Source organism: Talpa occidentalis, unplaced genomic scaffold (assembly GCF_014898055.3).
Source record: "Talpa occidentalis isolate TD23 unplaced genomic scaffold, MPIMG_talOcc4v2.1, whole genome shotgun sequence".
Classification (NCBI taxonomy): domain Eukaryota; kingdom Metazoa; phylum Chordata; class Mammalia; order Eulipotyphla; family Talpidae; genus Talpa; species Talpa occidentalis.
In genome coordinates, this window is record NW_026555331.1 from 123516302 (window position 1) to 123531276 (window position 14975).

Here is a 14975-nt window from a genome sequence, read left to right on the forward strand (position 1 = left end):
CTTCTTCCAGGTCTCCTCTGACACTGAAGAAAGTCCATCCTCAATGGCTTGGCATTCAAGACTTTTCAATCTGGTAAAACCAAAGTTCTCCACTGCCTTCCACTAGGACAGTTTCCTCAGAGTACCCGTCCCTAGTAGTCTTCTTGTCGCAGAGTATCCTTTAGACAGAGTAATTCCTTCTCTCTAAATATCAGCTGTCATCAAGGATCTGAGAAGCCTGCAGAATAAGCAGGAACACTGTAACAGGCTGGTTCTGTTATAGAGCAGCCCCGATATAGAATGGGTTCCTGGCTGTGGGTCCTCACCCACGCGCTTAAAAGGGACTTATGAATACTCCACTACAGGCACACACAAAAGGTTAATAAAAGGTTTATTTACAAGGGAAAAGGAAATAAGGAAAATGAACAACTCAGGGAGAAAATAGGGAAATAAAGTCTTTAATGCGTCCTACCCGATCTGCCGACCTGGAAACCCAAAGTCACTCTCCGAGCTGGCCGGATGCTGCGAGCTGGTAGAGAGCCAAAATGGGGGACCCCCCCAACGCCCATGTGTCTGCCTTTTATATCCACCTGGCTGCTTAACCCCACCCTCAGGTCCCAGCGACCTTCCCTTTGGTGGTGATGGGATTTGGAGTTCCCAGTGTCTTTGGCTTTGGCCTGGAGTGGGGGTGGAGTCCACAAAGCCTGTATGGAATTAGCTTTAGGACATCCTTTTCCCCCTAACAGTTCAAATCCCAGCTTTGCTTCCCCTTGCTGTATGAGCAAGTCACTTAACCTCCCTGCATCTGACATTTATCGACTGTGAAATGGAAACTACATTTACCCTCATAGGTAGTTTGTTTTAAGGATAAAATCAATAATATGTCATATCCCTGAAAGTGCTCCTGCAGCAGCAGAGTTTGTATGGAGGCACTAGAGGTAAGCTTCCCCATGAAACCTTGCTGAAGGATGCTGGTTCTGACCGGTCTTGCTTCTCCCAGCAGTTGGAGAGGCCTGTGCCAGCCCTGCCTCTTGCCATCACGTTACCTGTGTGTGACCGTTCCCCCCAGAGCCGCCTCTGTGGCACTGCTCCCCACTAGATGCCAACGGGCAGTCACTCAGTGCTGCACTGGTTACTCACTTGTGCTTTTGAAACTTGAGTCTGGCTGGGCCAGAGCACTGTACCCTAAAATTAGCTTATTTTCTTCTGCCATGGGCCTTGCTGCAAAGTACCGCAGGACTCCAGGATCTGCTATATTGTCAAAAGGATTATTGATACTTTACCTAGGCATCCTTACTATAAAAGCTAGGGAAATCTAAATACTTTTTTCATTTCTTAAATGTGGTTTTGTGTTTCTTTAAATTCTCTACCTTCTTTAGCTGCAGATACTTGGGACTAAGGAACAGGACTTCAGTTTTGTAACGAAAGTTGGAGAATGACTATGATTTCCCTGCAGAAATAAGCAAGCTGTCTTTAAAGAACTTTTTCTATAACAGCTTAGATATTAAACACAGTAAGCTTTGCGGACCGTGTGGTCTATGTCACAGCCATTCAACTGACATAAGAGCACGAAAAGCCATGGCCCACATGTGACCAGAGGGGCTGTGCTCCCCTGTATGCAGGCAGACCTCAGCCTGGGGCTGGCTCACGGGCCGCAGTTTGCCTGCCTCTAGTCTGGCCACCCCTGCAGGGGACACACTGTCTGTGATTATATGAGAGAAGACTTCCTTTACTAACAAGAGAGCCCGTGTTTCTCTAAAGAACCAAATTAAATCTGATGTCCTGAGTCACACGAGAAAAAATAAAGAATAGGGTAGATGATTGTAAACGAATCCCAGCCTGACAAAGAATACAAGCATTCAAAAAATGCATGTCTAAGCAGAGAAATATCTTTAATTTTCCTACCAAAAAAAAAAAAAAAAAGAACTGTGAAGAAAGCATGATGGGAGAATAGCCACTGTGCAGCCTCTCACCCATGCCCCAGATCTCCAGTTTGCTGAGTTTGAAAGATTGGTCTTTTCCAGGAGCCAGAGTCCCACATGGAAACCTCACCCTCCCTTTGCTATCTATGAATCAACAGAAAGATTCTGCATGTGACCCTTTGACTCCTGAGGGGCACAGCGCAGAGAGCCCCAAGCGGGGGTTTTCTCAGGCACGTTCAGTGGTGGGTGGATGAGACTCTCCCCCCACCCAGCACAGTGATGGGCTTGTTTAGAGTTGGCACGATCGGCCAAGAGCCCCAACCCGCCTGGACAATAAGCACATTCAGCGACTTATAAGTTCAAGGCTCAACTCATTTGTCTTTTACATAACTGCATTTTTTTCCATAAGGAGAATTCTTAGCTATGACCCAAGTCTTTCTATAAGCATATTGTTAAATAGACAGCAACAGAAAATCTAAATTTGTGCCCTCCAACAAACCCTTTCAACTCAAAGACTTGAAGCTGAAGACATCTTTGGCAATTACACAACTTGAGAAAAGAGGTTGCCTTCTTTTCCCAGTTTCATCTCGCTTCAGATGACACCACTCCTTGTCCTCGCTGATCTCTGGATTCCATCCCTTCAAGCTCTCGTCCTCCCGTTTCCATTTGTGACTCCAACCCGGTCCATCTAGAGCCCTGAGCTTTCTCTCCTCTGCACTCCTGTCCCGGCCTTCACCAGGTCACTTGGTCCTGCTCCTGCCCCATCCTTTATGTCCAAGACCCTGCGGCTCGCCATTGTAGTCAACTCTCACTCTCTCTGGCTGCTCTGTTAGTCAGGAGCTTTCACCACAGGGTGTTGAAAACATTTGGGGCCCAACACATTCTGTGAAAACTTGTCTTGAGCGTTACAAGACATTTAGCATCCTTGGCCCCCTGGACACCAAGAACCTAGAGCAACTGAGGTCTGGCTCCAGAACCTCTTCTCCACTTCAGGATCTCTTCACCTGCCTGCCTCCCTGCCACCCTTAAGCCACTAATTCCCAGGGAGGCTGATGTGAAAATTATGAAGCTGGATGGTCTCAGTAGTTCTTTTATTAACTAAAATTCTGTGATTATCCCAAAGAGAATGAAGAAATACCAAGAGAGAAGCAGAAAGAAGAAGTATGGTACGCAGCTGATTTCTATACATTCCCCTCATACAAACCATGCTTCATGCGGAATACTTAGCTTTTGTTTTGTATTGCTTGCTTGCTTTTCTTGACTATCAGTTTCTTAGGCAATGGGCTGACCTTTCTTCTGGATAAAAGGAGCAGAGGAGTCGGCTAACAGGGAGGCCATGGGTTTCCCTCTTTGTAAAGTTTTTAAAACATGATCCAACTTTTGACCTAAACAAGTTGATACAGTTCCTACAAGCCAAGTTTCTCTGGCAGATTTAGAGCTGAATGTTTGAAGAAAAGATTAAAGGGGAAGGGGTTAAGGTCCGGGCCCTAAATGAATAATTCTCTGATTGACTCAGACGCTGGGTTACAGGCTTTTCGTGCTAACAAAGCTTAGATGGAGCAAAAGGTCAGGCAGCTCTGGCAGCTGAGCTATTTTGCCAGTGACACATGCTGATAGAATCAGATTATAAGCAACGTGGAACAATTATCTGGAGAAAATCAAGCCCTCAGGGCATGACAAGATGGAGGAATTTAACAGAATAGTGATGAGAGCCCTGGAGAAACCAGATTTTCAGTAAGGATTTACTTGCAAAGATATCTTGGACAAGTGGGCTACTGAATGTCCTGAACCTTCTAAATGAAATGAGAGAACCAGGTCCCATGAAGAACCATCTGGGAGTAAAGAATGGGGAATGAAGAAGCACTTGTTTATCAAAACCACCCACATCATTTCTGGAACAAGCCCTACTCCAATCAAGGCTGTTGGTATAAAGCCTCTTGGCATAAGCCCCCATTGAAAAAACAAATCACATCCCACTTGTTTTGGTCTTGTCCACTGACGTTTTACAGCATTAAGGAACAGATGGCTCACTCTGAAGGAACACAGCTTTCTAGGTTTCTGACCCTTATGGGAGATACTAAACAACTGCTAACTTGACAATCTGTATCAATTCTTGCTATAATTGTCCCCCTAAAAAGCAAAGCACTTTTTATTTAGTTTAATGAGGACCTATTATTTCATATGCGTAATAAAGAAAAATATGTCAAAGAACAAATAAGCAACTGCAGAAAATACTCATTTAGTTATTCACTTCAAACGTAAGGGAAAAAACTCAAGCAGGAAAGAAAAAATAAGAAAACAGTAGAAACAATCAAATCTTTTTCATAAATACTTTTAAGATTTGAAAAATAATCTGGCAGGTGAACAAAAAAAAAACCCCACATTGCAACAGCATAGAAATGAAGCAATGCTTAAAGGATTCACATGATCTTAAGCAAGTTCTGCTCTTAAGAAAATGTCAAGCCTTCTCTCATGGTCCCTTTGATCATAAACCTGAGTGGGAATCTGGGGTTTATTCACATGCGACAGGCTTCAAGCTCCTGAGACCTCCCTTCACTGTGAGCCAAGGTGCTACCACGTTGCCTTCCTGTTCCCACTGGCGGGGACATGACTGGCGTACCCACACCAAGGGCTTCACTGTCAGCAGCGCCTACTTGCTACATGGAGTCAAACGATCTTACCAGACTGTGCAGGAACTGATAACATCGCTGAACACAAAATACTCTTCGGAGGGGAACAAAGAAAGATTTGCAGAAATCTATAGTTAATATGAGTTCAATTTAGTTAGAAGCATTTAAAAAGGCAATTCAGTGTGCACTGTGGCGTGTATGTATGGGGGTGCTGTTCAGAGACAGATACCACTGCTGGAGGATAGAGCTGGAGACATGAGCAGGTCTGCTTTAACCACCTACATGCTCACTGGACAGGATTTGTTAGGATTTTTTTTAAGCAATGCACATAAATTTCTTTTGTAATGCAATAGCTGTCATGGACAAATTCATCTGTACTACATTTTAGAGTTTACAGAAAGCTCTTACATCTGCTCCCTCCACCCTGCTCAGAGGTCACCCCCACTCACCTCGGCACTCCACATTGGGGTCCCCCCAGAAAAGCTCCTGGCATTTGCTGCAGGTGCGGCCTCCGAATCCAGGCATGCACTGGCACTGCCCTGTGAACTGCAGCCAGAAAACAGACCATGGTCAAGTGGGCCAGCAGGAGGGCAAAAGCCAGTGTGAATTTTCAGCTGCCAGTTAGGGCAAGTGGGGCTGAACTGAGAAGGCCTCCACGCCCTGACTAGAAAAAAGAAATCTAACTTCCATGCCGGGCCCAGGGCCCCAGGCAGCATGTCCCAAGTGCTCTCCTGCAGAAGGGGTTGGAAAGGGCCAGGGCATGTTACACTTTATTACGTTTCCTCCCTCCTATCCTCAAAAAATACTAACAAGCCCAGGCCACCTGTGACCCATCTGCTGTGGGGTGGGTGGGTGGGATGCCTTTATTCTCAGTGGCAGGAACTAGCAGCATTTTTTACAATGCTGGATAGAGCCACACAGCTTCTTTCAGGCTATGTAGCTAAGAATAAAACGTCTGACTCAGCAGCCAGGTACCAGGGGAAAAAAACTGGCATATCCTAGTCCTTCTAATGCGAGTCTGGGCTGCAGGTGGGCACTGAAATGCTATGGGTATATTTGCTAGAGCCTCTGTGTGGGGTTATGTGGGCCCAGCTGGGGAAGGCCAGGTGAGGGCAAATACCCACCCTGGGCCTTATGTGCCAGCCTGTGTGCCCGGCGCAAGGCTGTGAATGCCAGAGTTGCCTTTCTCTACTAGGACCGAACCCACTGATGGATTTGCTGTCACTGGGTCTCAAAGGGATCTTTGCTTACACTGTGACAGCCACCGGGCCATGACAGCCTCACCTCATTACAAGATGGCCCGAAGGAGTGCGCTGCATCGCAGAGGCACGGCTCACACCCTGTCCCGCTGGCCAGCTGCCAGGTGTTGGGCGCACAGCGGTCACAGTTCTGCCCGATGACATTTGGAAGGCACAAGCACTGCCCGGTGGTCTCGTCGCACTGGCAGTCAGAGCCATTGCAGTGGTTCTGCACAGTGCCCAGGTAGTTGCAGACACACTCTGGAAAAGAACGGCACAGCTGAGTCTAATGACAGCGACAAAGACAGGGCACTGTGCCAACGGCAGCCACGTCCAGATTTGGACCTGGAGATGCAAGCCAGTAGGGGAAGAGGTGGAGGCAACATTTGAAAAATCAGAAACTGGTATTCTTCAGAAGTTTTTATGATGCTTTCCAGAGTTCTGGCATTTCCCAGACACGTGCACAAGACACATTTCGCCTGAGCAGTGTTTTCCAAATCCTCAGATTTAATAAAGTGATGGTGAATAATTTTTAAATGGAGGCTTTTAGGGTGGAAATAATACATATGCCATGGGAACTGAGCTACCTAATCATTTCAAGCTCTTGGCAGGGCACAGCAGTAATGAATGTGTCCGACAGAACAGGTAGAAGCCCGCTCAGCCAGTAAGGCCTTCAGGAATCCAGCCCTGCTTGGGCACAGCATTCCACACGTGTTTGCATAAACAAAGATGGGGCTTGGGGCAGCAGGAGCTGGCACTGGCTGATCTTTAGATAAGAGAATTACTGAGTTTTGAAAGAAAGACTAGAGATATTACTGCTTTCTTTCCTTAATTGAAAAGGCTCTACTTCATCATGACTTGAGAAGAGGTGTGGACCAAAGTGAGTATTTAGGATTTAGAAGGCCTAATGAACCAGCAAGTTCATAGGCATAACAGAAAAAAAAAAAAATCAATGCTTTTTATTGGGTGGGATTTATCACCGTGACAGCTGCCTTTAGGCGGTCTTAGGCCCTGCATCACCTTGTGTCAAAAAATGAGGCTGTAGGGCCTCCCCAGTGGCGCAGCGGTTGAGTGCTGGGTTGCGAAGCTGCCCGCAGCCTCTGCAGCGCCGGTTTGATCCCCGGCTGCTCCCCGGCCACCGGAGGAGGGTCCCGCATGGCGCGCAGACCTCTCCTGCCGCCCGCTACTCCCATCAGCAGTGTACTTCGGTCCTGCTGCCTGCTCTGCTCCCTGCTCTGGCTCTGGTGAATTCTCTCACCCTCCCGCGCTTCTGACTGTACCCAGTGCATGTATAAATAAATAAATAAGTCTTTAAAAAAAAAAAAAAAATGAGGCTGTAAAGAAAAAACAAAGCATTGTTCCCCTCCTCAGGTCAAAAGTGAAATTCTACCTCTCTGTACAAGTGGTTTTGCAAATGACATCAATACCCTAAGCAGAAAATCTCCTGGCGAGACAGGGGACAGAAAGCATTTTAATGAGTGGGCATAAGGAGCGGGCATCTTACTTCGACAGTCCTGCCGGAGGGCGTCCCCATAGTACCCGAACCGGCAGCGCTGGCAGTGCTCCCCCTCTGTGTGGTACAGGCACTTGAGGCACCTCCCAGTCTCCTTGTCACAGGCCTCCGGGTCTGCTGTGTCAATGTTGTGGTGACAATGGCAAGGTTGGCATGACCCCCCAACATCCGAGGGATTGCCGAAGTAGCCTGAGGCACAATCTTCACATCTGGAGCCTGTCAGCCAAAAAAACCAAGCATCACACCTTTAGCTTGCTGTCTGAAAGGACCCGTCCCCTCCACCCCCATTCCAACCCAGGCAGCGCTGTGCTCCTCCCGAACCCCAGGTGACCACATCTTCAGGGGGATCTTGATGTGCAAGGGCAGAATAGTACTTTGCAGCCGGTGACCTGCTGCATGGATCAGGGGGCCGCAGTGGGCACAGGCAGTTGTTACATGTGCTCCCGCTCAGGCGTCTTTAGTGTCTTGTTACTCAGGGCTGGGGCAGATTAGGAGCTAACCATCTAACAATCCAAAGTCAACCTGATGTTAAAATCCTGTCCAAGAATTTCAGCAGGACTGAAAAAAACACCGCTGCTACATGAGCAACCTGAAAAATGGGGTCCTGAGTGATGACCAATGTCTCCTTGTAAGAAATCCTGAAATTACGTGCCAACGTTTCCTCTACAGAGCCAGAGATACAAAGAAACAGTATCTGCAATAGTGGCAGCAAGAAATAAAAGGCTGAAGTTGAACTACACTCATTGAGTGTTGACAGAAAACGTGAGTTTAACAAACACTGAAAAATATATCTAGCTTTGACAGATACAGCTGTCTGGGGACTCCCTGGAAATATGCTTTTCCTCTCACCACTTGGTCACTTGTTTGAGACTCTTCTGCTGGAAGCTGAGTAAGGGAAGGGAGAAATAAAATGTAAATTAATCTTTCTTCAGCTTAATAACAGGAGAGTGTTCAAAGGAATTTGCTCATGAATCTGCATGAGCTTGCGACCCTGCTCTGTGTCCGACATTATCATCATAGAGACCCAAGGGTTGACTCAACCCTCCATGCCACATAGGAAAAGAGCTTTTATATTTTAGATCCCCTTCAATTTTAGTTAAGAATTGAAAGGTAAAACTAAACTGGACCACTTTATCTGCTTTCTTCACTAACCAGCAACTCATACAGCAACACCTTTCCTCCAGGGTCCGCACATTATTTACCAATGTATCCAGGACTACAGACACACTCGAGCTGTAAAGTAACCGGATCCTGGTAACAGCTACTGGCAAACTGGTGTCCACTCTCAGGACCATCTGGGCAAGGACAAGGTCGGCAATGATCTCCTGAGCCAATGATGGGATCACCATAGTAACCAGCCAAGCACCTACATCAGCCAAAGGGAGAGAGTTATGAGCCTCACCTGGTACACTCCTGTTACAAGAAAAAGTCTTAGAAATTGCATTCTGAGAACATTCATTCCACATTCTTCAAGTTTCCACAGGGAGGACTTTCGGCTCAGCAAGGATCCTCAAAGTTCCCTCCAACCAGAATTTCCTGGAGGGCTTGTGATGAGATAGATTGCCATGTTCTTCCCTAGCTACTGTTTCAGTAGGTTCTTGCTTTAGCTGATCACAATGTGAGGACCCCTGATGAGGACTCCCCTTACCCTGGCCTTAACTGGTCCCTCACATCCCTCCCAGAGGAAAAGGTCATCACTGTCCCACCAGCTGCTTGCCTGCTCTGAGCTTCTAGTTGGTTTCTCCTTGCAGGAAGGAGTCTGTCCTTGGAAGACAGATTGTGGTTGTGTCTCTGCCTGCACCTGGAGGAGTGATGTGTTAGCACTTCCATGGTGGCCACAGGTCTAACACCCTCTCCGGCCTTTACAGTTATGGAAGCAGATAGAGATGCTCTCTGGCTACATAGTCTTGCGTCTGTTGCTCAGGTGGTTTCAACTTGGGCAGGGATGAAGGATGTTATTTATCAACTCCAAACCCAAAAGTTCCCATTTTCCTCTCCTTACAGATAAAGACTCCATGGAGTTTAAATTATGGACAAATCTTTCACAACTAGCCATTAATGCACTGGGATATGAATTTGGCTTCCTGACCTCTAGTAGGGAATTCTTTCACTAGGACATGCACATCACACGAATGGTGATGAGGCTACTTTTTTTAATTTCTGTAGCATAAGAACTTACAAGAACTTTGGAGATCATCTAATTCGCTCCAATTTTCCACTTACAGAAAGTTGGATATTGGGGAGGTGAGCTCACTCAAGGTTATAAAGCAAGTTAACAGCAGAAATGGGCCTGGAACATGAGTCTAAGGATTTCTAATTTAGTTTGTTTTTCATGTTTGTTTCTGAGGCAGTTTTTTTTTGCTTTTTTGTTTTGTTTTGTTTTTGTTTTTTCTTAATGGGGGAATGATGAAGAAATAGGAGGAAGCTCTTCAGAGGAAATTAACCTTCTATTTAATTAGACACAGACATATTACAAGAACATGTTCCCGAATTAAGTGCTGGGGAAATCGGTAGTGATGAAATAATTTTGTACAATGATTTCTGAGAAAGTAAAGCCTCAGAGAAAACTAGGTGAAATAAATCCAAAGACATGACAGAAACTGACTGTTCATTTCCTGCCTCTCAACCCCGCCCCTTTTGCTTTCCCCCTTGGGAATACTCTGAGTCTAGAGCTTCTTTATAAATTCCTGGGATTGAAACGCCAATAATCTTGGAGTGAAGAAAAGAATGATGACAAATCGGCTCTAGCTAGCAGAAGACCACAGGCTTCAATAATGTCATCTAAATCTAGGGTTAAAAATTTTCCTCCCCTGATCAGGCCTTTTCTCATTCACTTGTAAGAAACATCTTATGAATAAAATCTAGAAACTGTCATAAATATTATCAAGCAGGCCAGGCCATTCTCACAGGATGGTTTCAACACAGCTCAGGATGCCCCCACTGCCACAGCAGCCCTGTGGATACCACCCCCTGTTCATCTGGGTTTTCTACCCCACTCCTCTTCATTTTAATGTGACTTTCTTCTCTGGGTATCTCTTTCAAACGTTTTCTCCATTCGCCATTGAAAGAACAGTGACAAACAACAGGAAAGAAAAACTGACAGCAACATATTAATTTCTTCCTTGCAGCTTTGTGTAACTGTTTCCTTGTTCTCTTTTTATCACATAATTTTATGGTTAGAAGAAAAAGCTTTTACTCAAAGGAGTTGCCACTGGAACCTCCAAACTCTTGAATACCATCTTAGCATGTAGCCAAAAGCTACTTCTTTGCTTCCACGTACATCTTCAAACTGTAAGTTAAACCCATATTCAGTTTTCACCCACAATTTCTCTTCCATCTGATGAGCAGCTTTTCACTGACTGAAGCACTTGCTGAAAATTTTAAAACAAAAATCCCATGTAAAGTAAGGGAGTTATTAGAAGAGAGGACATTTATTCAATGTCTTAGGACTCCAAATGAGGAAGTTCTCAAGCCATGTCTGTCTCTCTGAATTGGTAATCAACAGTGTATCTCGGCAGGTCAATTCCTCAGATGAATTATTTCTATTCCACTGGGCTCAGCTGTCATGTTCTCAGAGGCACAATCTGTGACCTCTTCCTATTGCATCCAGTGCAGAGCTTCGTATCTATAGTAATTATTCTATCAGCACACACTAACCTGCTACTTTACACTTTTCATGTGGTCTCCTGGAAACCAGCCGCTTGTAATGCTTCAAAAAACAAAGTCATCTAAAATGACTAATCCTGTTTGGATTTGGCTTCTGCTTTGACCCAAATTAAGCATTAAGATTTCACAACTCTCATCCTAGGCCAGAACCTGTGGTGACAGGAGATGATTTCTACACAGATCTATGGTGACTCCTGGGTGACACCCCAAAAAGGGTACATTCAAGTGGCTTTTGTGCTCTGCTGCATCCCTACCACCAGAACCACCCCTGGCACAGAGAAGGTGCAAACAAAATAAACAAAATGTATCCATGCACTGGATAAATGAATGAATTCCTAGAAGCTACTGAGATGGTCAGCAAGGAAGGAGCCATCTGGAGCCTGGTAGACATTCATGCTCATCTGGCTACGATGCTGTTGCTCAGCCCAAAATGTCATTCCTCTCTCCCTTGAGGCCCTGTCCACTCACCTCTCACAGTTGTGGCCCGTGGTGTAGTCCTGGCAGCTCAGGCACTCGCCCGTCACCGAGTTGCAGTCCTCGGCGTGGCCATTGCACTGGCAAGGCTGGCAACTCGGAAAGCCCCAGTACCCGGGCAGGCACTGGTCACACTGCCGAGCGTACACACCCTGAAAACAGTGGCACTGGCCGGTGATGGGATGGCAGAAAGCATTGATCGATCCCTGCATGTGGCACTCACAAGCTGAAGGAAAAGGCAACCGAGAAACCACCGTGAGACGGGAAGAAATGCAAACACACATGAGATGTGAGCACCCTTGTGCCCGGCTCGCAACATTTACGGGCTGGCGGGATCAATTCCTGAGGATGGCCCAGCTTCTGAGGCTGTGCCACCCAAGCCAGCATTTCTCAGTTAATCTGAATGAACCCATTACAGTTCTCCTGATGAACCTACGTTTGCATCCGCCGGGGCCAAAGCCAAAGGTGCCAGGAGCACATCTGTCGCAGGTTCTTCCAACCACGTTGGGCCGGCATTGGCACTGGCCTCCATTGGGGTCACAGACGGAACTTAATGAACCTTGAGGGTCACATTCACAAGCTGCAGAGGAAAGAGATGGGGCCTGTGATACAGAGCAGGCACTTCTCTCCAGAAAGACGAGTGCAGCGTGTCACGCCCGGTTCTGAACTGGTGGGTCCTTTCCTTGGACTCTCCCTGCTCCTACAGCCCTTGCTACCTTGGCTTATCAGAATCTTTATTTAAAACAGCATCACCCCTGTGATGACTGGGAAGGAAGGATGAGGAGACAGACGTGGCAGATGATAGCAAATTGTGTAGAAAGGATCTCCCTTTGCCTTCAAAGATCAAATATCAGAAGATGTCAGAAAAATGCCCAGTGACCTTTGGGGGGGGTGGGGGTTGTTGGCCTGACCCTTCAGAAAAACAAATGTCATTTATATGATGCTCCTTGGATTCCACTCAAACTCCCCACCCTTGTATGGAAATGCTGTATCTTCCTGGACTTGTGCCCTGGTCACCTGATTTTTGTGTATTGCGTGAATACTGAATCCATTTTCATAGTCCACAGTGCTAAACTATTATTCTTTGGAACCTGATTCCACTTTTGATCACTAACTCTATCATTAAAATAGTCCCCAATATAAAAAATAAAGCAAACTAGTTAAGACACAATTTCTTTTGCGCTGACTGCCTAACCCAAACTCTAGGGCTTACATTCCAGCGCCCACATGATGTCAGATGCACCCCTAGCTGCCAAGAAGGAAAGGATGCAGTACCTACCCAGGCCTGTCTGGTGTAGCAGGGCAGAAATGCTAAAGATTATGTTTCGGCAAACGTCAGTCATCGGCGTTTTTACCACGCTTCTGCTGTTTTCCAGACATCGGTACCTCTGGAAGGTTTCCCAGACACTGTTGGTAACTAGCCCATCTCCAGAACCTCCCACAGTGAAGATGTCCAGTGATTTGCAGAATGGCATGAGAACAAGCTATGAAGAAATGAGAACAGCAAAATACTCTTACTGTGGCTCCTGTGTCATCAAGGAAGGCAATGAAGAATGAAAAAAAGACAAAACCAAAAATGCTTCTTTGACTCTTGATAAGTAACAAATTAGACTGAATAAAATGAAAACCTCACTCTTAAATATTCTTGCCAGAAAAGTTTAGGTAGACCTTACAGAGCTTCATGGCTTTTGAGATGTCAGTTTTAAAGCACTTCATATTTTCAGAATGAATCACCTTGAGTCAATCCCTCCCAGAAGGTGTGGTGTTCAAGTAAGAAAGCAAAGCAACCTCAGAGGCAAGAATGATGGATTCTGCTTAATCAGTATTACCCCTCCTCAAACCCTGCAGGGGACCTGGGATACTATTTTGCCCAGGTTTCCCTGCAAGGTCAGAAACCATCCACCACTCACAGAATCGATGAGTGTGTAGGGGCTGTCCACGCCGCTGTCCGAGGAGGTATACTGGGGCAGCTCCAGCCTCACCGTGTAGTTCACGCCCTTCTCCAAACACACAGGGCGTGGAAGCACCACATACCTGCCCCCAAACAAAAAACAAAATTAAACTGTCAGCACCCAATCAATCCATCAAAGCTCCATGTTCACCACCCCCCAAAGAAAGCAAGTAGATAGCCAATGTTTGGCTCTAGTTCAGAAATGGTGACTCTACAAGTTGCTATACAAGATATAAGGAAAAAAGTTAATTTGCCCATTAGTTCTGTTGACCTGCAAAGCGCAGTCACACTGACCTGGAGCCTGGAGATAAGGATACCACCTGGTTGTCATCATCAGGAACGGTATTACCACATCGGCTGCTGGTTGGAATCTTTCCAGGTCGCTGCACCGTGATGACAGCTTTCTCCCAGTGGTCGGGGAGCTAGAATAAGAAACAATCAAAAAGGCCCATTTGTGCTGGCCCATTGCTGCCTGTCTTGAGAACAACCTCTCCTCATTGGTCAGTAAGTTTAAGTAGAAAAATGCCTGGTTTCCCTTCCCTCTTCCATTTCCACTGCTACTGCCCAATACCAGCCCTAATCACCTGCACACCTAACAGTCTCCACCTGCTCTCCCAGCCCCCTGTGATGTCCCTTCCAGGCCATCTTAAAGCATAACTCAAGATAAATCCCTTTCAAAACCCTTTATTAAACACTAATGCAAAGGGATACATGCACTCTTATGTTCCTTGCAGCACTATTTACAATAGCCAAGTCATAGAAACTACTTGAGTGACCAAAGACAGATGAGTGGATTAAGATTCACTATATACACACAATGTAATACTACTGAGCTATAAAAAAGATGAACTTTTGCCATTTGTGATATCTGGATGGAACTGAGAGGATTGTGTTAAGTCAGAAGGAGAAAGACAAACACTGGATGATTTCATCACTCATATGTGGAATATATGAACAGACACAAGCCAACCCTAGAAATCTGACTCAGAATTGAGATTACCAGAGAAAGAGGGGGAGGCTGGAGGGTTACTGGGGCTTTGGTAGTGGGTATGGTGTGACAATCTACTTTTGCAATGTCCATACAGTGATGTAAACCAACATTACCTCGATAAACAGATTTTAAAAAACCAAGCCCTGACTAGCTTCCTGTCACTGTAGAGTCCAAGTTCTCTTCCTGACCCCAGCATTCTTCCTAACATCTCCAACTCCAGCCCTTACCTGGCTATGTGAAAGGCCTTTCCAAGTAGTTCTCCTCTCTGCTCAAGGTATTCCTTAACTTTCTTTTAAGTCAAAATTCCAATCAATGCTTCAAAATCTAGGTCTGATTCTTTATCCCCCCGACTAGTTCATTTTTCATTGGCTTACAGTCACTGTACACTTTTTAACACTGGTTTACAGTACTGTACACTTTTTCAGAGAAAAAGGATCACACCTCCTCAGTTGCCTGTCATCACACAAGACCATCACCAAGACACCCTCCATCCTCCCCAGAGTCCACTGAAATCCCTCCCCTCCCCATACTGTAACTGCAATTGCCAAGTCAGATTTCTAAAGTTTTTTTTATAGGTTTGGTTTTGTCTGACCCTTTGCTTTGTTTCTCTA

The 14975-nt window shown here is 45.9% G+C and overlaps 1 protein-coding gene across 2 annotated transcripts in view; it reads right to left on the reverse strand.

The window, feature by feature from the left end:
* LAMB1 (laminin subunit beta 1) overlaps positions 1 to 14975 on the reverse strand; it is a 76295-nt gene that overhangs the window by 23450 nt on the left and 37870 nt on the right. For both annotated transcript variants that reach the window (XM_054692553.1, XM_037511608.1), the window contains exons 16-24: positions 13668 to 13795; positions 13333 to 13456; positions 12702 to 12906; positions 11859 to 12002; positions 11417 to 11648; positions 8485 to 8648; positions 7274 to 7498; positions 5816 to 6030; positions 4981 to 5077 (exon numbers count right to left, since the gene is read on the reverse strand). In XM_054692553.1, coding sequence (XP_054548528.1) covers positions 4981 to 5077; positions 5816 to 6030; positions 7274 to 7498; positions 8485 to 8648; positions 11417 to 11648; positions 11859 to 12002; positions 12702 to 12906; positions 13333 to 13456; positions 13668 to 13795 — 1534 coding nt within the window. The remainder of the gene's footprint in view (positions 1 to 4980; positions 5078 to 5815; positions 6031 to 7273; positions 7499 to 8484; positions 8649 to 11416; positions 11649 to 11858; positions 12003 to 12701; positions 12907 to 13332; positions 13457 to 13667; positions 13796 to 14975) is intronic.